At 41.2% G+C, this 26052-nt stretch overlaps 1 protein-coding gene and 1 long non-coding RNA gene across 2 annotated transcripts in view; one reads left to right on the forward strand and one right to left on the reverse strand.

The window, feature by feature from the left end:
- The first annotated feature begins 914 nt into the window (after nucleotides 1–914).
- On the forward strand, nucleotides 915–3575 carry LOC121383299. Its single transcript, XR_005959278.1, has 2 exons — nucleotides 915–1912; nucleotides 1962–3575. It is a non-coding gene; the product is annotated as an uncharacterized LOC121383299 (long non-coding RNA).
- A 5398-nt stretch (nucleotides 3576–8973) lies between these two features.
- The window catches only part of LOC121383190 (bridging integrator 3-like), a 30204-nt gene continuing 13125 nt past the window's right edge, over nucleotides 8974–26052 (reverse strand). Inside the window, exons 7-10 of the mRNA XM_041513045.1 lie at nucleotides 25929–25989; nucleotides 15052–15132; nucleotides 13393–13527; nucleotides 8974–10668 (exon numbers count right to left, since the gene is read on the reverse strand). Coding sequence (XP_041368979.1) covers nucleotides 10519–10668; nucleotides 13393–13527; nucleotides 15052–15132; nucleotides 25929–25989 — 427 coding nt within the window. The 3' untranslated portion in view covers nucleotides 8974–10518. The remainder of the gene's footprint in view (nucleotides 10669–13392; nucleotides 13528–15051; nucleotides 15133–25928; nucleotides 25990–26052) is intronic.

The raw sequence follows: 26052 nt of genomic DNA on the forward strand, positions 1-26052 counted from the left end.
CAGGACAGTGAGTTAGTTGTTAGTGGTTAGTCAAAGAGAAGAGGGTGTAGTGGTCTTACACTTACCATTGAGTCATTAAAAACTCGCTCTTGGTGGGAGCCAGTACTGGCCTTCGAACCCAGTACCTACCAGCCTTTTGCCCGATGGCTTAACCACGACACCACCAAGGACGATGCAGAATATATACTACACACTCATGCTGTCGTGACCCCCGGCAGGTGTGATCTCTACTGTCAGGTGTGTTAATGCTGTGATGAACCCTGACAGATGTGATCTCTACTGTCAAGTGTGTTAATCATGTCATGATCCCCGATGTGTGATCTCTACTGCCAGGTGTGTTAATGATGTCATCATCCCCGATGTGTGATCTCTACTGCCAGGTGTGTTAATGATGTCATGATCCCCGATGTGTGATCTCTACTGCCAGGTGTGTTAATGATGTCATGATCCCCGATGTGTGATCTCTACTGTCAAGTGTGTTAATGATGTCATGATCCCCGATGTGTGATCTCTACTGCCAGGTGTGTTAATGCCGCCATGACCCCTGACGGGTGTGATCTCTAGTGTCAGGTGTGTTAATGCCGTCATGACCCCCGACGGGTGTGATCTGTACCGTCAGGTGTGTTAATGCCGTCATGACCCCCGACGGGTGTGGTCTCTACTGCCAGGTGTGTTAATGCTGTCATGACCTCCCACGGGTGTGGTCTCTACTGCCAGGTGTGTTAATGCCGTCATGACCCCCGACGGGTGTGGTCTCTACTGCCAGGTGTGTTAATGCCGTCATGACCCCCATGACCCCCGACGATCTCTACTGCCGGGTGTGATCTCTACTGCCAGGTGTGTTAATGTCGTCATGACCCCCGACGGGTGTGATCTCTACTGCCAGGTGGTGTGTTAATGTCGTCATGATGCCGTCATGACCCCCGACGGGTGTGATCTCTACTGCCAGGTGTGTTAATGTCGTCACGATCCCCGACGGGTGTGATCTCTACTGCCAGGTGTGTTAATGCCGTCACGACTCCCGACGAGTGTGATCTCTACTGCCAGGTGTGTTAATGCCGTCACGACCCCCGACGGGTGTGATCTGTACTGTCAGGTGTGTTAATGCTGTCACGACCCCTGACGGGTGTGATCTCTACTGCCAGGTGTGTTAATGCCGTCATGACCCCCGACGGGTTTGATCTCTACTGCCAGGTGTGTTAATGCCGTCATGACCCCCGACAGTTTGATCTCTACTGTCAGGTGTGTTAATGCTATCATGACCCCCGACGGGTGTGATCTCTACTGCCAGGTGTGTTAATGTCGTCATGACCCCCGACGGGTGTGATCTCTACTGCCAGGTGTGTTAATGTCGTCACGATCCCCGACGGGTGAGATCTCTACTGTCAGGTGTGTTAATGCCGTCACGACTCCCGACGAGTGTGATCTCTACTGCCAGGTGTGTTAATGCCGTCACGACCCCCGACGGGTGTGATCTGTACTGTCAGGTGTGTTAATGCTGTCACGACCCCTGACGGGTGTGATCTCTACTGCCAGGTGTGTTAATGCCGTCATGACCCCCGACGGGTTTGATCTCTACTGCCAGGTGTGTTAATGCCGTCATGACCCCCGACAGTTTGATCTCTACTGTCAGGTGTGTTAATGCTATCATGACTCCCGACGGGTGTGATCTGTACTGTCAGGTGTGTTAATGCCGTCATGACCCTCGACGGGTGTGATCTCTACTGCCAGGTGTGTTAATGCCGTGATGACCCCCGACGGGTGTGATCTCTACTGCCAGGTGTGTTAATGCCGTCATGACCCCCGACGGGTGTGATCTCTACTGCCAGGTGTGTTAATGCCATCATGACCCCCGACGGGTGTGATCTCTACTGCCGTCATGACCCCCGACGGGTTTGATCTGTACTGTCAGGTGTGTTAATGCTGCCATGACTCCCGACGGGTGTGATCTCTACTGTCAGGTGTGTTAATGATGTCACGACCCCCGACAGGTGTGATCTCTACTGCCATGGGCATTAATGCCGTCATTGGCAATCAACTACAGTGTTCAAATACATGCAGTTGGTATCAGAATAATAATTGTCCATCTATCAAAGACAGCTGTTTGATGTTTATCATATCTGTTATTTGTTGTTGTATTGGGTCATCGTAATGCTAATACACATTTTACGTTTTCACGCAAGTTATTTTATGTGATATGCAAAAACATGGTTGGGTACGGTAATGATTTTTTATATTACCGGTAAAAACCATCCCAATATTTGCCCCATGGTGTATCAAAGTAGCCATAATATGTACTAGTCTGCATATGGGAATGTACATATAAAAGATACTGAGCTGGTGTTTAGGTAGAAGTAGTCAGTATTGTGGAATCATGTTTCCATACTGGCAATCAAGTGTCGAAATGACGAATGTTAGATAGCAAATCTGTCTAGCAAAGACACCCCCCCCCCCCACCTCACCCCCCCCCCCCACCCCCCCCCCCCCCCCCCCCCCCCCTCCCCCTCACCCCCTCACCCCCCAAAATAATAATAAAATGGTACAAACTGAGCTAAAGTATGAATTGGAAATTTTCAAACAAGTGTCAAAATACGAGGGAAATCTGCCGGAAATGCTAACCTGAGAAACAAAATCATTTACTTGCTTTAAAAAGCCTTAATGAAAAGGAATAATGTGACTTGCTGAAAAAAAAAAAAAAATTGTTACTTGTCAGTTGGCTGAATGTTAGTCTTAGCTGGGTATAACTCTAGTTAAAAGACGTTGTAAGGTGTGGAAAATGTTCATTTGCCTTAGTAAATGATCGTGTAATATGGTGAGGTAAAATATCGTCTTTAGAAAGCTGTTACAGTTTAATCATTTAATTATTATGGAGAAAATATTACACTATTCCTTTAAGTTTTGTATTATATGTTACAATTTATAGCGTTTTAAATTGACTGCCAAGCACCAATACTCAACTGGAGAGTTGTAAGAAAACATTCCTGCAAATGTAGAAAAAAAAAAAAAAAATTATTTCATTACGGTAATGTCCTCATTTTCATATACACTCTCCGTAAAAAGAATTAAGCAATTTATGAAAGACATGATATACCGCTATTTTTTAATTGCAACTGCAATGAGATGGATGTCCATACTTGTTCAATTTATACTGTCATTTTGGGATGTTTTGGCATGGGCATGTGTGTGTGATGTTTTATGGATATTGTTAAAATAAATACACATACAGTTAGAAAGATCAATTTAAAAATAATAAGTTGCTCAATTTTTTTGTTGGGAGTATATAATTTTGTTTAACCTATTGTTGACAGTTTGTGTGGGGATTTTGCACAAAAACATCATCATTTACTTTGATCCCCCCCCCCCCCCCCCCCACACACACACACACACACAAACATCCTGTTACGCAAAGTATTGATGGACATGGTTAGGATTAACAGAATGTGGGATAAGCATGTGCATGTTTATAGCTCTAAAATTTGAATGTCTGTGTGTTTGCTACAGCTGATTTTAGTTCTTATTTCTTGTTGCCATGGACACTGAGAACAGAGTGACCAATAAAGCTGTTTTTTAATTTGCATTTAATTGTTCAAGTTGTTGAAATCATCAACATTTTCGCAAGCCTACAAAGTTTGGTATTTTAGTATCCACCACCACCACCCAAAAAGTGCACTTCAATATTTATTTGTAAGGAATTTTTTGGCAACACATTTTGTGTTGTAAAAGCATGTTTTGTCATTAATTCTTTCCCTTAGCATACGGTTTGTATTCTCAGGAAAATGTTGATCATTGTGACCAGCCTTTTATATTTTATCGCACCACTATTAGTTTATAGCACTCGTACTAATATAATTTATTGTTTTTATTGCAAAATTAGTATTTTATCATTATCTGGTATTTATTTTATTATTATTTGTACTAAATTACCATCACAATATGACTTGAATTTAAGGGCTGGAGAAATAAAATAATTTGATAAATCTGATAGTGTATATAAAAAAATATATATAAAACCCCCACTGATTTCGATAAAAATGTCAGTAAAATGCACCGTAGAGAAATATCACTATTTTCAAAATGTATCCCTAAAAGTGCATGCAACTTATTAGTAATATATACATTAGTGGTAAAGAAACGGTCTTTATAGCTGGACAATGTCTTTAAACTAGATGTAGATAGTGCAACCCCCAGTTTAATATTTCAGCACTGTATGGGTTTGGCTTTCGTACAAGGTAGTAAAGACATTATGAACAAAGAGTCACTTGTAATTATAGTTGTTAACTAATTTTTTTGTTCTTAATAAAGTACAAGACACTGTGAGAAGATAAAATTTTGTTATTGTTGTAAAAAGAGTTCCCAATTTTGTGTTACTTAGTTTGTTTCTTCTACATATTTATTTAAATTTTCTTAAGATATTTTAATGTCATTTTGTAATGGATTCTCTTTGGGAAAAGGTTGTCCTGCAATGGGAAGACCCCTGGTAAATTTCTTCTTTTTTTTTTTACATATCTCATTTTTATAGCCATTTTGTAGTACAAAAGGTAGCTTAAAACTGGTTTAAAGTTTAATTTTTTGTGTGTGAAGAACATAAGAGGATAATATCAAATTTATGTCCTGAATGAAATAATTTTCAGTTATAAGCTTTAGCAAGTGACAAATAAAAATTATTTTATGAGGGACATAAATTTGATAGTTACTGGTACCGAGTTTGTTATTCTATTTATTACCTCAGCTATTTTTTTCTCTAAAAGCCTTTATTTCTACACATTCACGTACTCGATAGAAATGATGTAAACCACTTTACGCACTGTTCTGAGTATTTCTATAACTTTGTAATTTAATCACCTTCATAGATAATTTTCAAAAACAAAAGTTTCTCTTTATTGTGGTACAAAATTTATAATGAATTGCATTAAAATGACATTTTGTTATAAATTTAACACCAAAAACGGAGAGCTGTAAACGCAAACTCTTTAAACTGCATGACGTCATTTTGTGTTTGCCAAATCGTGATGTCATATTTAGTACCAATAAGGTCATTGGTTTGTAAGCGTCAAGTCATCCAATAGTATTGTTCATTAGACCAATGCAGAATATTTTCCCTGTTATGAGTGACCACTGGGGTAATAAACAAACATACATTGATTTTTAATAGATTCAGAAATCTTGTTAAGCAAATGAATAAGTACAAATTATGCGTCACTTGTAAAATTTAAATTCTGATTATGTGCAAGCTTAATTAATGTTAAAGGAAAAGATTAAAAAAAATTATGTACAAGCCTTGAAATTTAAAAGGATACCTTATTTAAAACTAGAGAATGTTACAGAATAAATAAGTGTTAATTTTTAATAATTACCATATAAATAGTTTTTATTCACACAATTTAATCAGTCAAACCTTTTTGTAATATTATACATGTACTACAATAGAGTATATTGGGGGCCAATCTGTACAAAGAAAAAATAGTTTTATATCTCAATAGTAAGTTGAAATTTTGAGATAAGTCGAGATCTCAAAATAATACTTTGCGATCTCAAGATAATACATTGAGATCTAGACATAATAAGTTGAAATCTTGAGACAATAAGTTGAAATTTCAACGTATTATCAAGATCTTGAATTATTATTTCGAGATCCCTACTTATTATCTCAAGATATAAAACTAATGTTCATAGTTCAGATTGGCCCTAATGCTCTTGTGTAGTATACTGATGGAAAGCACTAAGGGAACACACACGAACGTGCTATGAGGAAGTTAGCCGTGTTACTCAAAGCCATGTCCCACTGCAGCTCAGTGTTTTACATGGGCGTAATTACACTGAAACATGGGCGTAACTACACTGAAATATCGTAACTACACTGAAACATGGGCGTAACTACACTGAAATATCGTAACTACACTGAAACATCGTAACTACACTGAAACATGGGCGTAACTACACTGAAATATCGTAACTACACTGAAACATGGGCGTAACTACACTGAAATATCGTAACTACACTGAAACATCGTAACTACACTGAAACATGGGCGTAACTACACTGAAATATCGTAACTACACTGAAACATCGTAACTACACTGAAACATGGGCGTGACACTGAAACATCGTAACTACACTTAAACATCGTAACTACACTAAATATCGTCTCCCTTACTTCTTTCCGTCAGTTAGTAAACGGTTCACAAAGGTATAATAAACTGAAAACAGCTATGATTACTAGGAGAGCACAGTTTGTGAAGACTTGGACATTCATTTTGTGTGCAATACTGCCACTGGCGTGTTCGAGTTTTAGACGTGTTTGTTTCAGACAGTGATAAAAAACCTGAAATGGAAGTACATAGGCACTTACTTGTGTAGTTGTATGTACTTTAATAAACCCAAAGTGCCAATGTAAGATGAAGATGTCAAAAATATTTTTTAATATGTACATGTATTATACTTGCTGAATGTTTCTTATTACAATATTGAAGAGAAATGCATAATTTTCAGTTAATAAATGTTTCAAGAAAATGGTTTGTTTTAATTTTTAAGAGGAACATAATTAGTTTACGCTATGCGAGTTTGCAACATCTGTGCATTAGTGGTTTAAATAAAAATGTACTGGTTTGTTATGGTGATGGGTGTATACAAAGAATAACAGGTTAAGTATGTAGGATATCAGCTTCTTCGTCTTTGCGTTCGCTGACTACACTTCTAAAGTTGATCATACGATGGGTTTTTTCTCTTGGAATTCAATGTTGTTGCACTGCTGTTCTTTGCTTGCTCCTTTTTTTTGCCACTGTGTCAGCTTTCTCATTTCCTAGGATACCACAATGGGCTGGTATCCACTGAAGGACCACCTGTCTGTTTTTGGTGACTTGTTGGAGCTCTGTGGATAGGTTTGGAAGTTTGTCAGTTTCGATGGCTTCCAAGACATGGTGTGTCGGTGAGGAATGCAACATGCTGGCAGTCATCTGTGCAATGCTGAATGATGGAGGCAGCTTGGATGAGCGCTTCAGTCTCTGCTCGATAGTTGGTGCAGTGCAATCCAGTGGCTAAACTTGTGTCGAGGTTATCGCCGCATGGAAATTCTATGCGGATTCCAGCACCTCCATTGGCCACTGCATTGGTTGCTGATCCATCTGTGTACACATGTATCCATGCTTCTGATGGGTATTTCTCAGCTATTGTTGCAAGGGCAAGAGATTTTATACAAAAGAATAACAGGTCAAGTGTGTAGGATATCAGTTAACCAAGTGGAGTTTGCCAAAACTTGTGCAATATAGGGTAACACCATGCAATTACATACCTTATTAACCTGTAATGATATCTCTCCCTCCGCCACCTTGATGTATACGGGTTTGGTGTTTTGTTCTACTTTATATAAAGATAAATATCTGGTTTGTGCTTCCCACTTTTTGAAGTATGACATGACACAACTTCATTATTGTAATATATTCACAACTTCAAAAACAGTTTTCAGCTCACAACTCCAAAATAAATATGTACAGTATATTGTTTATGGGGTGGGACGTAGCCCAGTGGTAAAGTGTTTGCTTGATGCACGGTCAGTCTTGGATCGATCCCTGTCGGTGGGCTCATTGGGCTATTTCTTGCTCCAGCCAGTGCACCACGACTGGTATATCAAAGGCCGGAGTATGTGCTATCATGTCTCTGGGATGGTGCACATAAAAGATACTTTGCTGCCAATCGAAAAGAGTAGTTCATAAAGTGGCGACAGCGGGTTTCCTCTATATCTGTGTGGTCCTTGACCATATGCCCGACTCCATATAACCGTAAATAAAATGTGTGGAGTGCGTCGTTAAATAAAACATTTCCTTCCTTCGTATATTTTTTATATTTACCACAGCACAAAACTTGATTTAAATTGAAATTAATGATTTATTTATTTGAGCATTCAATTGAATATCCAGTTAAAGCAGACAAGTTGCGACACAACAGGCAATATCCTACTAGAAACAGTTTGATTACTTTTACCTCCTTACAAAAAGTGGTTGCAGTATTTTAAAAACGGCCAGTGCCAGTGTTGCATACAATTCCTTCTTGTATGGTGGCAGTGTTTTTATATCACTAATAATAGGACTATTATTATTACATCTGCATGAACACCATTTTGTAACGGGTCAAAATTAACCAGCGCCATATCGGACCAGGTCAAAAATAAGTTATTTTATCCCAGGTCAAATTAACCAGCCCCATATCAAGCTGGGTTAAATAATTATATCTATATGGACAATGTCGAGATTGTCATATAAATCTGGGTTAAATATCTAGTATTTACATAATCAATACTTTATCTCTGGTCGGTCGACACTGTATTGAGCCGGGTTGAATATCAAGTATATACATAGTACATATTTTATCACAGTTCTAAATTGGTGTCATGCTAAGTTACATATCTAATTTAACGCACATTGTATACACTTATATACAATAACCATAATTACTGTAAACCAAGAATAAAATCTCTGCGTATATGTTTTGCATCATTTGTGCCCAACCTCATGAAATTTATACACATTTCTTCTTTGCAGACAATGGCGGGATGTAGTCCAGTGGTAAAGCGTTCACTTGATGTGCGGTCGGTCCGGGATCGATCCCAGTCGGTGGGCCCATTGGGCTATTTGATAATTTCTCGTTCCATCCAGTGCACCATGAGTGGTATATCAAAGGCCATCGTATGTTCGATGGTGCATATAAAAAGATTCCTTGCTACTAATGAAAATGTTTAGTGAATTTCTTTTCTAAGACTAAAAATTATCAAACAAACAATTTTTGCAAACAGTTCTCAAAATTTATATTTTGTGAACATGAGGTAAGGTGCATATTCACAAAAAGAATTCAGTACTTGGATGTTTAAATTTTAATATATGTCCTGTGTGACGAAAATTTCAATTAAAGTTACTAATCAGTTCTCTTTTATCACCGGATTATAAATGGGATGAAAGAATAAATGACAAATATTACCAATATAATAATAAAGTGATGAAAACAATTCATTTTATTATAAAATACATGATACAAATGTAAGACAAAATCCATATTTTACCAAGCCGGTGCATAAATACATTTAAAATTCTGAATAAACTATATTGGTATCAATGTAAAAGTATAAAGGACAAGGTTGAATGTCGTCAGCCATGCAGCCATTGCACAGACACATACACAAACGCACACATCACATATACATATAAAAGTGTCTAAGATGTTGACATTTTTGGAATTGTAATAATCAAATAATCGGTGTTCAGTGCAGTTACAAAATCATCTTCCACAATATTTCACCTTTGTTCTGTTCACGTTTTGGTTAACCAACTTTCAATTAATTTGAATCACATATAGGTTATTTGGTGAACTGTTGCATGTTCTGAAAGTCATTAGGGCCGTTCAAATATTAAGTAATATTATTTTTATCAAAACTAGACACCCTCCCTTCCCCCTGTAACTTTAGACCATACACCCCAAAAAATGTTATGTAACATTTGGAGACACACACACATCCCATTCACAAACAAGTTATGCGATGGGTGTAATATAGTTTTAAAGTACTTGTTTTACTATTTGGGAAAGTGCAGATATACATTTCAACTCCATTTATAATCCTTATAAATTGCATGTATACGCCTAGTTTATAACTACCTACGTTAAACATTGTCGCCATGACAGAGTTTATGAAAAACAAAACAAAATAAAATATTTTAGTAATAGATTATTTTCCGTGATTTAGTAATGCTGTTAAATACACCCACCCCCTATAAAGCTACATAACGTTTGGACCTACAAACCCACCCCCTCGAGTGTTACATAATATTTGAATGGTCCCTTCATGATTTGCAATATTAAAAAAAAGATATTCTAATTTGTCATTAAAACGTAAGGCCAATGATAAGGTAACTGATTGGGCGACACAAATATAATTCATAGAACCAAACAACAGGTTACTTGGGTAAAAATAACGTGAACTGACTTGAGGTTAGCTGAAATATTGAAACAAGGTCCCCTGTATCTAGAACATGCACTCCTAGTTAGTGCTAGACATCGACAGTTGAAGCCGTTAAACCTGCTCCAGTCCGATGTACTGCTTCATCACACACCAATCTGAGATAGAACACTGGCAGATTATCATATCACATGGTGAGATGCCACATATTGAAGATTAAAAACACATGATTGACTACTTCACTATGACCATGATGTCAAAGCTAAATGATCCACTGAAATGAACACTACCAATGTTGATTGCTACATAAGGCATATTACATATGGCATATAAGTTGACTGTGCAAGCAACATAAATAAGTTTTAGTTGACAAACACTTTTAAACTTCTTTAATTTAAGCTCATTTTTATAAGATGTAAGAAATAGAATACTACATTCATGTCTCCAGGTCAGCAACCAATGAAGCAACCAATCAATGTCTTTAAATCGATTCCACACATACGTAATATCACTGTGGGATAGAAAAAATCTCACACAATGTTATTTGCAGTGTGTGTGTGTGTGTAAGGTGAAGCAGCTAATCGTCCACGGTGATGGACAAAGCCTTGATGTCCGAGAGAGTCTGTAAGATGCGTGATTCGTATTGATCGTTTGTCAAGTCATCGAATCCATTTAAATCGGACTCCAGTTCTGTATACACTCTGAACGCCTCTGTGTTGTGAGTGACCTGCAACAAGACAATAAACATATTTAAAGTGGATGTCAATTATGTATATGCTCTGTACTGTGTCAAAACAATAATTATTACTCATATAGCTAAAGATATCTTGGTACATAACAAAGTGTTAAATCCCACTAGAATGGCAAGTGGGACGTAACACCTCAACATCATATGACTGGCACACTTTGACCTTACTGAAACATTCAAAATGAGTTAGTGTTATAAATTGAAATTGATTAAAGTCGCACGCCCTAGTTTCAGCCCGCAAAAATTAATTCTAATTTTGGTTAATTTACAAAACTGAAACACACTTAGATCATGTTTTTATAAAATAGAGTGAAAAAGCAGGTTTTATATCGATAAATACCATGGGAATCCCCGTGACCCAATTACTTGAAATCATTTTGAAAGTTAGTATTCTGATGTCACGGGTAGATGTCGCTCGAAGCACAGAAATGCCTATGTCACGACAAATTTCCCAGACAGCACACAGACTTGGGGTGCATTCCTTTCACCTCTCCTGGGCATGTTCCAACTGTTCTGTCCTGGACAGCGAAAGGAACGAGTTTGGGTGCTTCTGTTAAGAAAGTGGCTGCTGCAGCAATCATAATACTTGAATCGGAATAAGACAATGATAACCGTCACTGACCATGTTGACTGTACTAGTGTTTGAAATAATAAATTTTATATATAAACCACAATTAGCCTACATTTGCTATTTGGCACTGGGTACTATTGGTTTTAAGGGTTTGTAACGTTTTGTATTGAGATACTTACTTGTCTGAACTAAATTGTTAATGAAAATGTTCACGAACAGTGAAGAAAAACCTCACAAATGAACGACAAGCAAACAACAACAAATCGGATGTTGATTGCGAGAACCGTGCACGAGAAAACAAACCAAACCAAAATGATAACGGTCATGTGGTATACCAATGTCTGTGCCGCTGAAACAGGAAGATCCCTTCTAAAAATAGATTAGACCTTGTCTGCTCAAAAAAAATTTCTCAAACGCGCGTGCATTTTTAAGAAATACGAAAACACCAGGATTACCAAAACACACTTCAGTAAGTAAAATGCAATTTTATTTGTGAAAAAATGGGTTTAATAGCGAAAAACAATGGTGTAATAGTTAACAACTAGGGCGTGTCCCTTTAATGGGTAATAAATAGGATATTAAACTCGCTATCATTTAATATGTTTATGTCCCTCATGAACTAAAGCTCGGGGACACAATATGAAATGGAAGCTTGTTTAATATCCAATAGTACATTTAAAGTGGATGCATATATATGCTCTGAAGGCAGCAATGTGACAAAACAAACACATTTATCGTGGATGCCAGTTCTGTATACATCCTGAATGACCTGTGACAATACAACAACCATAATACTGCACTCTTGGGTATATTTTTAAAATGATTCCAATATAACAACCATAACAATGCACTCTTGGGTATATTTAAAAAATGATTCAACCATTTAGAACAGACATCACATTAATGATTCTACTGCCAATGTGATTCTACATTATCATTTGGCTAAACATGTCTAACTCAGTATTTGAACACATTCAGATGAGCTGTTACTCTACCATCTGGGGGAGGGGAGGGGGAGGGGGAATGAATGAATGAATGAATGTTTAACGACACCCCAGCACGAAAAATACATCGGCTATTGGGTGTCAAACTATGGTAATGCAAATAAATAAAGTGATGATCAACATCAATATAAAAACACAAATATCACAGAATTTTACGGATACTGAATATTACTCAAAACTTCAATTTTGTGCTGTATTGGCCATTCTCAAAGAGAATGTTACACCGGGAGGGGGAGGGGGAGGGGAACAACAATTCTAGACATGGAGTCTGCGTAAGGCTGTTGGGTGCTCCATTCACCTGTGCCCCAGTGGTCACTCATTTAAATAAAAGAGTACCTAATGTCTTATACCCACCTAACGACTGGGCCGTAACACAATCACCTGTGACACCTGTGACATAATTAAATATGATAAAATGCAGTGATCTTTATAATAATTATACTAAAAATATAAGAGACTGAAGTAGAAAATATTTCTGGCACTTGTCCTTTTGTAGATGCTTTTTCAGACACAAGTCTCAAGAAAATCCATCGTTGGAGCAAGCTTTAGTGATCTCCAAGGAATGATTTTCTTGAATAGAGTGTCAGAACAACTATAAAGGACGAGTTTATTTTGGTATTGTGATGTCATTCTTCTCTCAGCTAATATATATATTATGCATGATCCATCCAGTGTTACAAATTATGTGATATCACATACTACCTTTGCTAACAGAATCATGAATGACATAATCAACAGCTTCTATATTCTAAACAACTAAACCAATTAAAGTCCCAGACCCTAGTTTCAAACCATAAAAATGGACACTAAGATTACTTAATCTACAAACCTGTAACACATTTGGATAAAGTTACAACAGTGATACGAGAGTTTAAAAATAGACTAAAACTTGACTCCATAACCGTTACTTCTCAGACGCACATAAAATAAAAAGACGAGGATGACCAGACACACTTCAAATGTAGGGAAATGAATAATCTAAACAATAAACTCTAAATAAAGTCTGACTTCAGCTCCAATAGTAAAACATATGCCACAGTGTTTTATCACTTTAACGTTTCTTCAAGCACTGCTTTCTGGCACCTTTCTACCAGTTTACTGAATTACAATATCTGGTCTTACACTCACCTGCGCCTTGATTAAAGCTTCAAGACATGGCTGGAAGTAATCAATACGACTGTCGTACAGTTTTGGAAGATCTTCAGACAACTGCGAATTCTGGGTTTCAAAATCCTCTTTTGCCAAAGCCAACATTTTCTTGCTCTGGAAAAATAAATGAAAGATCCTGGACAATTTTTTCTGATACAGTGATGGCTCATTGTTGAGTTTTGTACACTTTTAAAAAAAAACATACATCACTGGATCTACTCTCTAATCTCTTCTTCTAACGTAGAAAGTTGAACATTGTTTTTCCCTTTAATTGCTCCTCCCCGTCAAAACTACAGATAAGTCCGATCACCTGGACAATACCTTGGCTTATATCAGATCAATATGTCCAAGGCAGGAGTCAGTAAGATTTGATTTCGACCGGTGTCATACTCACAGTTAAAGTCTTGTTTTGTTTAACGACACCACTAGAGCACATTGATTTATTAATCATCGGCTACTAGATGTCAAACATTAGTTAATTCTGACACATATGACATACAGGAAACCTGCTCCATTTTCCCCTTAGCTGCATTGCATCTTTTTTTATTCACTTTCCCACAGAAAGGACAGCACATACCATCATGGTGTTTGATATACGAGTCATGTAGCACTGGCTGAGATAGCCCCACCCACAATACTCAGTGTCCATCCCACCCACCATACTCACAGTGTCCAGCCCCACCCACCATACTCATAATGTCCTGTCTCACGCACAATACTTAGTGTCCAGCCCTATCCACCATACTCAGTGTTCATCCCCACCCATCATAATCACAGTGTCCAGCCCCACCCACCATACTCACAGTGTCCACCATGCTCACAGTGTCCAGCCCCACCCACCATACTCACAGTGCCCAGCCCCATCCACCATACTCACAGTGTCCACCATACTCACAGTGTCCAGCCCCACCCACCATACTCACAGTGTCCACCATACTCACAGTGCCCAGCCCCATCCACCATACTCACAGTGCCCAGCCCCACCCACCATACTCAGTGTCCAGCCCCACCCACCATACTCAGAGTGCCCAGCCCCATCCACCATACTCACAGTGTCCAGCCCCACCCACCATACTCACAGTGTCCACCATACTCACAGTGCCCAGCCCCATCCACCATACTCACAGTGCCCAGCCCCACCCACCATACTTATAGTGTCCTGTCTCACTCACCATACTCAGTGTCCAGCCCCACCCACCATACTCAGTGTCCCGCCCCACCCACCATACTCAGTGCCCAGCCCCACCCACCATACTCAGTGCCCAGCCCACCCACCATACTCACAGTGTCCAGCCCCACCCACCATACTCACAGTGCCAAGCCCCACCCACCATACACACAGTGCTCAGCCCACCCACCATACTCAGTGCCCAGCCCACCCACCATACTCACAGTGTCCAGCCCCACATACCATACTCACAGTGTCCAGCCCCACACACCATACTCAGTGTCCAGCCCCACACACCATATTCAGTGTTCAGCCTCACCCACCATGCTCACAGTGTCCAGCCCCACCCACCATACTCAGTGTCCAGCCCCACACACCATAATCACAGTGTCCAGCCCCACACACCATACTCACAGTGTCCAGCCCCACCCACCATACTCACAGTGTCCAGCCCCACCCACCATACTCACAGAGTCGAGCTTGACGATGTTCTGCCCTGTTCGGTCTCGGTCACTGTATTTGTCAACTTTAGCCTTGCACTTCTGAAACTCCTAAAATATAAATAACACAGTGTTCGGAACTCCTAAAATATAAATAACAGTGTTCAGAACTCCTAAAATATAAATAACAGTGTTCAGAACTCGTAAAATATAAATAACACAGTGTTCAGAACTCCTAAAATATAAATAACACAGTGTGTTCAGAAATGTTCAAACAACTGCTTCAACATAACTCATAACACGATTTAAGATTTCATTTCCACAATTTAAATATAAACTTACTTCCTCTATACTTCCTTCAGAATAACTTTTTTTAATTATTATTTAAAATAAATTAGTATTAAACTTTTTTTTAAATTATTATTATTTATTTTTCCATATAATCTACAGCATACAAAGCATAATAAATGCATATTGATATAGGAAACATAAAAATAAATTAATGATATGATAATTGGGGAATACTTACTAAACATAACAATTCTTCAGTTAGGTGTTTTACTAGGAAACTGTTTTACAAAATTAAAACGTATGTGTAAATAACAAGTAGAGTTTTGTGTTATTTCGAGTGTTTTCCTGTTCAAAGTGCCTCACACCTGTAATGTGCGTATGTGTAAATAACGAGTTGAGTTTTGTGTTATTTGAGTGTTTCCCTGTTCAAAGTGCCTCACACCTGTAATATGCGTATGTGTAAATAACGAGTAGAGTTTTGTGTTATTTGAGTGTTTCCTTGTTCAAAGTGCCTCACACCTGTAATGTGTAAATAACGAGTAGAGTTTTGTGTTATTTGAGTTTCCCTGTTCAAAGTGCCTCACACCTGTAATGTGTAAATAACGAGTAGAGTTTTCTGTTATTTTGAGTGTTTCCCTGTTCAAAGTGCCTCACACCTGTAATGTGTAAATAACGAGTAGAGTTTTGTGTTATTTGAGTTTCCCTGTTCAAAGTGCCTCACACCTGTAATGTGTAAATAATGAGTAGAGTTTTCTGTTATTTTGAGTGTTTCCCTGTTCAAAGTGCCTCACACCTGTAATGTGTAAATAATGAGTAGAGTTTTGTGTTATTTTGAGTGTTTCCGTGTTCAAAGTGCCTCACACCTGTAATGTGCTTATGTGTAAATAACAAGTAGAGTTTTGTGTTATTTGAGTGTTTCCCTGTTCAAAGTGCCTGACACCTGTAATGTGCGTATGTGTAAATAACAAGTAGAGTTTTGTGTTATTTGAGTATTTCCCTGTTCAAAGTGCCTGACACCTGTAATGTGCTTATGTGTAAATAACGAGTAGAGTTTTGTGTTATTTTGAGTGTTTCCCTGTTCAAAGTGCCTCACACCTGTAATGTGTAAATAACAAGTAGAGTTTTCTGTTATTTTGAGTGTTTCCGTGTTCAAAGTGCCTCACACCTGTAATGTGTAAATAACGAGTAGAGTTTTGTGTTATTTGAGTGTTTCCCTGTTCAAAGTGCCTCACACCTGTAATGTGTAAATAACGAGTAGAGTTTTGTGTTATTTTGAGTGTTTCCGTGTTCAAAGTGCCTCACACCTGTAATGTGCTTATGTGTAAATAACGAGTAGAGTTTTGTGTTATTTTGAGTGTTTCCCTGTTCAAAGTGCCTCACACCTGTAATGTGTAAATAACGAGTAGAGTTTTCTGTTATTTTGAGTGTTTCCTTGTTCAAAGTGCCTCACACCTGTAATGTGTAAATAACGAGTAGAGTTTTGTGTTATTTGAGTGTTTCCCTGTTCAAAGTGCCTCACACCTGTAATGTGTAAATAACGAGTAGAGTTTTCTGTTATTTTGAGTGTTTCCTTGTTCAAAGTGCCTCACACCTGTAATGTGTAAATAACGAGTAGAGTTTTGTGTTATTTGAGTTTCCCTGTTCAAAGTGCCTCACACCTGTAATGTGTAAATAACGAGTAGAGTTTTCTGTTATTTTGAGTGTTTCCTTGTTCAAAGTGCCTCACACCTGTAATGTGTAAATAACGAGTAGAGTTTTGTGTTATTTTGAGTGTTTCCGTGTTCAAAGTGCCTCACACCTGTAATGTGCTTATGTGTAAATAACGAGTAGAGTTTTGTGTTATTTTGAGTGTTTCCCTGTTCAAAGTGCCTCACACCTGTAATGTGTAAATAACGAGTAGAGTTTTCTGTTATTTTGAGTGTTTCCTTGTTCAAAGTGCCTCACACCTGTAATGTGTAAATAACGAGTAGAGTTTTGTGTTATTTTGAATGTTTCCCTGTTCAAAGTGCCTCACACCTGTAATGTGTAAATAACGAGTAGAGTTTTCTGTTATTTTGAGTGTTTCCTTGTTCAAAGTGCCTCACACCTGTAATGTGTAAATAACGAGTAGAGTTTTGTGTTATTTGAGTGTTTCCCTGTTCAAAGTGCCTCACACCTGTAATGTGTAAATAACGAGTAGAGTTTTGTGTTATTTTGAGTGTTTCCGTGTTCAAAGTGCCTCACACCTGTAATGTGCTTATGTGTAAATAACGAGTAGAGTTTTGTGTTATTTTGAGTGTTTCCCTGTTCAAAGTGCCTCACACCTGTAATGTGTAAATAACAAGTAGAGTTTTCTGTTATTTTGAGTGTTTCCTTGTTCAAAGTGCCTCACACCTGTAATGTGTAAATAACGAGTAGAGTTTTGTGTTATTTGAGTGTTTCCCTGTTCAAAGTGCCTCACACCTGTAATGTGTAAATAACGAGTAGAGTTTTGTGTTATTTTGAGTGTTTCCGTGTTCAAAGTGCCTCACACCTGTAATGTGCTTATGTGTAAATAACGAGTAGAGTTTTGTGTTATTTTGAGTGTTTCCCTGTTCAAAGTGCCTCACACCTGTAATGTGTAAATAACGAGTAGAGTTTTGTGTTATTTGAGTGTTTCCCTGTTCAAAGTGCCTCACACCTGTAATGTGTAAATAACGAGTATGGAGAAAACTTGAGTGTTTTCTCTTTTATAGATACATTACCTGTCCTCAAACAAGTGCACCTCCCCCCCACGCAAGTGGTCTGGTCCGAACATCCCAACAGCCAATGGGATGGCCTAAATTCTTCTACTGCATACTGCTCTCTAGTTCCGGTCACATGACTGTAACTTCCTTCTTTTTCCCTGAGCACATCGCACGGAGAACAGGAAGCGGGGAGGCCCGGGCGGGAAGAATCTTGAGGACAGGTAATGTATCTATAAAAGAGAAAACACTCAAGTTTTCTCCATTTCTATAGACATTACCTGTCCTCAAACAAGTGCAGCATTCAACAGATGGTGGTGGGTGCCGAGATCCGTAGATGCTTGTGAAAACTCCCCAACCGGAAACAGGCTGACTAGTGGAAGAATAAGGCCAACCTTGGTAAGCCCTCATCCTAGGGATGCCCGTCACAGACCAATGCAGGTGATGTTAGTAACAACAACCAGAATGGTGGCATCCGTCAGCAGTGGCAGGTACGGCTCCTAGAACACATGGACCAGGAGGCGGAAGCCACATCTCATGCTGGTTCTGACAGGGTGGGAAGACGTAGCCACCAGGGATGCAGGTGTTAGGTAACCCTCACGTATTGAAGTGTTATAGTTTTTCAATAACAAGCGACAACCTAATGAGGTGCATCCGTCAGAACATTGAACAAAACAAGACCCCCGAGTGTTTTCTGTCTAGTACACCAAAGATCTGTTAGTCCAATAACGACAACCAATAACCACATGCAGTGCAGGGTAAAGGTTATCGAGACAAAAGTTCCGGCACCAGTACGTGAACTGTGCAAAAGAACAAAAGTCTAAGCAATCCTCATCTGTCGATTCGATGGACATCTCGGTATGCAGCCCAGAATCAGACAGACATCAACGGCGACGAGGACGGCTTGTATTCAACAGAGTCTGTGCAGCAACAACTGGACCCAGATGATGGAACCCCTCAACGTCTTCTGTGGAGACATCCCTCAGATAATAGTTGGCGAAGATGGAGTCCGTAGCCCAGAACCAACCAGTGATAATGTGCTGAATGGGTGTGTTGCAGTGCAGGGACATCGTGGCAGCCAAGGCACGGAGTTCATGCGGATTAGAAGCAGACGGAGCAGGTAAACCCTCCTTCTGATAGGCGGTCAGGATAGAAGACCGGATCCAGGTGGCCACCGTGTTCTTGGTAAGATCCCTCAACCGACTCTGGTTACAGGAAAGGAAAAGTCTTTTGCGATGTTGTCGAAAAGATCTGGTCCTCTCGATGTACTGGTGCAGGGCTCTGACAGGGCACAACGCCAAGTCCTCAATGTCCGCCGGACCAACGATAGAGGAGAGGGCCTGCACAACATACGAACGAGGCGCTTGGTCTGGTAACTGATTCTTTGCAACAAAGTTCATGAGTAACCCCAAGTTGACTGCACGCCGATCTCGGTGAAAAACGTACCAAGTCTACATCAAGAGCATGGAGTTCTGAGACACGGACAGCCGTGGCAAAACCGAGTAAAAACACCATCTTCCGCGTCAAGTCTTGCAGGGAAGAGGATTCGATCGGCTTATAAGGTGCGGTCGATAACGCTCGTAACACCAGATTCAGGTCCCATCTTGGTGGCCGAAACCGGTGTACTTGATCTTCAAGGCGAAACCCTTTGATCATCTTATGGATCTCAGGAATACCCGATAACTTCGTTCCAGTAGTGACATCACGAACAGTAGCGATGACCGAAACGTACCCAGCGATGGTAGACCCCTTCAATCGTAAAGTGGTCCGCAGATACAGCAAAAAACCCAGCAAGACGAGGTATTTGAATCGTCTGAGGGTTGAGTTTTTTTGCCGGACACACCATCGGTGAAGACAAAGCCATCTGACGTTGTAAGCCGCAGTAGTAGATGATCTGTGCGCTTTCAAAATGGCCGCCGTAGACTGTGAAGAAAAACCTTTCTTCCTCAAACTCTTGGAGATACAGTCCACGCGTGCAATTGGACAACTGCGGATGTGGATGGTATAGTCTTGACGTGGGATGCAGCAACAGATGATCCCAGTCTGGCAGCGATAAAGGATGTGGATCGGCAAGACGTATTAGATCTGGATACCACATCCTGGATGGCCACATCGGAGCAATGAGTAACAGGCGACAATGGTACAGCTGAAACCTCTGAAGCACCCTTGGAAGGAGGATTGGTGGAGGAAAAGCATATGCGTCCATCTGTTCCCAGCTTATGGCCAATGCGTCGAGATCCAGAGCTTCGGGATCTGGCACCGGAGACACGTAAACCCTCAGCTGATGGTTGAATCGTGTGGCGAAAGGATCTATGTTTGATGTGCAAAATCTGTCGCACATCCATCGAAACGCTTCGGGATGGAGCATCCATTCCGTCGGATGTGGAGACAACGGCCGAGACAGTGTGTCGACTAGTAGATTGGAAACCCCTGGAATATGGCGAGCCCGAAGTTACAACGGAATCTCGTCAACCAGCTTGTAGAGACGATAAGTCAACTGCAGCAGACTGCTGGAGTGGGTTCCGCCCCGACGGTTGATATAAGCCACTGCGGTGGTACTGTCTGTGGCTACCATGAGAGAGGCGCCTGATGGCATCTCTCGCCAATGAAGGATGACATAACTGCCAACATCTCCAACAGGCTGATGTGTAGATCGGCTTCATCTGTAAACCACAGCCACCAACAGGGACTGGACTGCAAGGCGACTGGTAACCGGATCAGCAAATCTGCGTTATTATACTGAATGCATGGATTCAGAAACAGACTGGATACCGCGACCTCTAAGCGTCAAATGTTGCGCCAACGTCAAAATTACTCTTGCAATGATACATCATGAAACAGTAATAGAGTGATTCAGGAATCAAGACATCGGAAACAGCGACCCCGTGATACAGGCAAGAGCCAAGACAGCGTAGCAACTCGCTACGCTACATGCCCGATATACCTGGAAGTGAAGCAACGCAAAACAACAACCGGCTAAAATCCACGGTCGTCACACCACCCGGTGCGAAACAGCAGCAGAGACCATCTAGACAGCATCGGTCACGAACTCTGGCGGTAACAACAGTGAACGTCAGTGAGTTGATAAGCCACAATGATCCCTGTACCACGCGATGGCAACTGGATAACTTCCGGAACCAGCGGAAGTAGCGACTGTCTTGCATCGCCACCGGATATAGAGAACGATCTGCCGAATGTCGCTGAACCTTCCTCGAACATCGGTGCACGGGATCTCAACACAAGTGACCGGACCAGTAGACTGTCTTCGTCACCAACCCGGAACGCTTGTAACGTCGAACCCCTTCACGGCAAAGAGACATATGTAGACCACAGGTCTGCCAAGATTACCGGCTTGTGCTGAAAGTCGAGAATGGATCGCTTCAGGCAAGTCGGTTGACGATAGTGTGCAATCGTAGTGCACATTGACGTCACGGAAGATATAAGGTAGACCAACATCAAAGTCGACGGCTGGAACAAGGCATATCCTCTGGCAACCTGCACATGAGGAGTTATGGTCGCCATGTACATGTACGCTGAACTGAAGCCATTGACAGGACGTGCCAATCTGTAAGTTCCAGGAAGACGTCTGGTCCCGCCGGAAACAGCGTCATCCAAAGCCGGCGCCACACCGTTGAAGAATAGATCGAAGACGGGAGACAATCAGTCACAGCCATGTGGGTCACTGCGTCCGGATCTTCTATAAAGGAAGGTGCCGACGCATCATCTGGAAAATCAGTCAGTACCCTGGCACAGGCACTTCGATCCAATGTACTGGCTGCAATCGGAAACACGGACCGTGGACGGTCCCGTCAGGAGCCGGTGTAAACCCTGAACGCCGAATCAGCTGCCGACTGGTGTGGACTCTTCTTTTGTCTGGTCCCGCCGGAAACAGCGTCATCCAAAGCCGGCGCCACACCGTTGAAGGATAGGTTGAAGCCGGGAGACAATCAGTCACAGCCATGTGGGCCACTGCGTCAGGATCTTCTATAACGGAAGGTGCCGACGCATCATCTGGAAATCAGTCAGTAACCTGGCACAGGCACTTCGATCCAATGTACTGGCTGCAATCAGAAACACGGACCGTGGTTGGTCCCGTCAGGAGCCGGTGTAACCCTGGACGCTGCACCACTTCGATCGATCACGGGACCACTTCGATCGATCACGGGACGAGGGTACCGAACGGTGAGCCGATGACGCAGCAATCTTCCAGTTCGTTACAGGGCTCCGTCTGCTTGCTGGAACAACGATCCGCAAGGGCCGGTTACTGGTAGCCGTGTAAACCGACGGGGGCCTGTGGCAGCCAACGATCAAATGCCGACATCTGCCGGTGGAACCTCTGTGGCGATCATCGAAACCGGACCCTTCTTGGCTGAAACAGGTGGATGGGCCAGCGGTGGTAGCATATCAGATATGACTACCAGACAATCCCTCAGTGACAGGTGGTCCGCCGCATCCAGATCTTCCAGCACCGCAAGAACCGATACATCATCAGAAAGTCACGTAGCACCCGTGAACAAGCCAGTCGCTCTGGTCATGGCCCGATGGAGATACCGGAGAACCGGACCGTGGGCGGTCCCGCGGATGACCACATCGTCGTTGGATGTGGCAAGGACGGCAACATGTCGTAGACAGCCGCCAAGCAATCCCTCATAGGCATATGGTCCGCCGAGTCGGGTTCTTCAATGACAGATGCCGCAGGCGCTTCATCACCAAGTCTCGTAGAACTCGAGCACAGGTCAATCGATGTACCGTAATGGAAGCCGCCGGTTAACCGGACCGTAGATGGTCCCGTCTAGCCCTCGGAGGCCTTGGAAGCCACATCAATTGAAGGTTGGCGCTGACGATCTGTGGAACCCGTAGGGAGCCATACAGGTCATGTGGAACGGCTACGGTCCCGGCTCCGATGCGCCGAAGAGGACTTCCCCGCCGAAGATCGGTGAGCCTTGGAATCCGTGGAGCGTCTATCTGAATGAACCGGCTTCTTAGAGGGCTGCGTAGAGACCGCAGGCCTGTCATCCGAAGTCTTAGGTATCGGTGGAGCTGAAGAAGCCGCACCCCCTGAAGAGGGGACTGGAACCGGACCTGACCCCGAACCCGCCGGTTTGGGTAAGGTCGCCATTGACGCCATTGTTTCTTCCAGCATGGTCGGTAGAATTGAACGTAACAAATCCGCCACGGAGTCAGCAATCGAAGGCGAAGATTCCACCTTCTTGGTCCTCGAAGATTCCACCTTCTTGGTCCTCGCTGACACCACCTTCAGGTAAGCCGCGAACTCGACATCAGACAAGCCCGCACAAAGGTCGCATCTAGAAGTGAGGCCACACGAACACGACAACCTGGACATAAGTCGTGTGGGTCGCCGCCGGCACTAACTTCTTGCAGCGTAACACGCTCGAACTAGTCGCCTGAACATTATCAGATATGATAATAGTAATTTTTCAATCTGTGAAAAGAAAGAAAAACCAACCATAACACAAATACAAAGTCGGTAAATAAAGACGCCATTTTGCAAATGGCGTCCGACACGACAACGGGCGATATAACAACATTTCATGTAATTAACACTTGGCAAGTCAAGCGAAATACGCGAAAGACATACGAAAGCTAACGAAAATTAAGGTGAAAAACATTTCACCCAAACACAAAGCCAGTCAACACATACGCCATTTTGCAAATGGCGTCCGACACGACAACCGGCAATATAAACAACATTTCATGTAATTAAACGCTTGGAAAGTCAAGCGAAATACGCGAAAAGAACATACGAAAGCTAATGAAAACGAAGGTGAAAAACATTTCACCCAAACACGAATACAAAACCAAAGGTCTTATAAAAAAAGTTGACTCCAACAGAGCCAAGCAAAAGGACGTCCAGACCTTTAGCGAAGAGAAAAAGAAGGAAGTTACAGTCATGTGACCGGAACTAGAGAGCAGTATGCAGTAGAAGAATTTAGGCCATCCCATTGGCTGTTGGGATGTTCGGACCAGACCACTTGCGTGGGGGGGGAGGTGCACTTGTTTGAGGACAGGTAATGTCTATAGAAAGAGTTTTGTGTTATTTTGAGTGTTTCCGTGTTCAAAGTGCCTCACACCTGTAATGTGCTTATGTGTAAATAACGAGTAGAGTTTTGTGTTATTTTGAGTGTTTCCCTGTTCAAAGTGCCTCACACCTGTAATGTGTAAATAACAAGTAGAGTTTTGTGTTTTTTTAGTTTCCCTGTTCAAAGTGCCTGACACTTGTAATGTGTAAATAACAAGTAGAGTTTTGTGTTATTCGAGTGTTTCCCTGTTCAAAGTGCCTGACACCTGTAATGTGCGTGAGTAGAGTTTTGTGTTATTTTGTGTGTTTCCCTGTTCAAAATGCCTCACACCTGTAATGTGTGTGAGTAGAGTTTTGTGTTATTTTGAGTGTTTCCCTGTTCAAAGTGCCTCACACCTGTAATGTGCGTGAGTAGAGTTTTGTGTTATTTTGAATGTTTCCCTGTTCAAAGTGCCTCACACCTGTAATGTGTAAATAACAAGTAGAGTTTTGTGTTTTTTGAGTTTCCCTGTTCAAAGTGCCTGACACTTGTAATGTGTAAATAACAAGTAGAGTTTTGTGTTATTTTGAGTGTTTCCCTGTTCAAAGTGCCTCACACCTGTAATGTGCGTGAGTAGAATTTTGTGTTATTTTGAATGTTTCCCTGTTCAAAGTGCCTCACACCTGTAATGTGTAAATAACAAGTAGAGTTTTGTGTTATTTTGAATGTTTCCCTGTTCAAAGTGCCTCACACCTGTAATGTGTAAATAACAAGTAGAGTTTTGTGTTTTTTGAGTTTCCCTGTTCAAAGTGCCTGACACTTGTAATGTGTAAATAACAAGTAGAGTTTTGTGTTATTCGAGTGTTTCCCTGTTCAAAGTGCCTGACACCTGTAATGTGCGTGAGTAGAGTTTTGTGTTATTTTGAGTATTTCCATGTTCAAAGTGCCTCACACCTGTAATGTGCTTATGTGTAAATAACAAGTAGAGTTTTGTGTTATTTGAGTGTTTCCCTGTTCAAAGTGCCCGACACCTGTAATGTGCTTAAGTGTAAATAACAAGTAGAGTTTTGTGTTATTTTGAGTGTTTCCCTGTTCAAAGTGCCTGACACTTGTAATGTGCTTATGTGTAAATAACAAGTAGAGTTTTGTGTTATTTTGAGTGTTTCCCTGTTCAAAGTGCCTCACACCTGTAATGTGTAAATAACGAGTAGAGTTTTGTGTTATTTTGAGTGTTTCCCTGTTCAAAGTGCCTCACACCTGTAATGTGTAAATAACAAGTAGAGTTTTGTGTTATTTGAGTGTTTCCCTGTTCAAAGTGCCTGACACCTGTAATGTGCGTGAGTAGAGTTTTGTGTTATTTTGTGTGTTTCCCTGTTCAAAGTGCCTCACACCTGTAATGTGCGTGAGTAGAGTTTTGTGTTATTTTGAGTGTTTCCCTGTTCAAAGTGCCTCACACCTGTAATGTGCGTGAGTAGAGTTTTGTGTTATTTTGAGTGTTTCCCTGTTCAAAGTGCCTCACACCTGTAATGTGCGTGAGTAGAGTTTTGTGTTATTTTGAGTGTTTCCCTGTTCAAAGTGCCTGACACCTGTAATGTGCTTAAGTGTAAATAACAAGTAGAGTTTTGTGTTATTTGAGTGTTTCCCTGTTCAAAGTGCCTCACACCTGTAATGTGCTTAAGTGTAAATAACAAGTAGAGTTTTGTGTGATTTGAGAGTTTCCCTGTTCAAAGTGCCTGACACCTGTAATGTGCTTAAGTGTAAATAACAAGTAGAGTTTTGTGTTATTTGAGTGTTTCCCTGTTCAAAGTGCCTGACACCTGTAATGTGCTTAAGTGTAAATAACAAGTAGAGTTTTGTGTGATTTGAGAGTTTCCCTGTTCAAAGTGCCTCACACCTGTAAGCTCTGTTCTCTCTTCTTGATGGCTGCCTGAACACTGGCAAATATACTGTTGAATCTGAAAGAACAACACAAACCAATGTATATGTATCATCACTCCACCGTTAGAAACTGTTATTAA

Source organism: Gigantopelta aegis, chromosome 10 (assembly GCF_016097555.1).
Source record: "Gigantopelta aegis isolate Gae_Host chromosome 10, Gae_host_genome, whole genome shotgun sequence".
NCBI classification, from domain to species: Eukaryota; Metazoa; Mollusca; class Gastropoda; order Neomphalida; family Peltospiridae; genus Gigantopelta; species Gigantopelta aegis.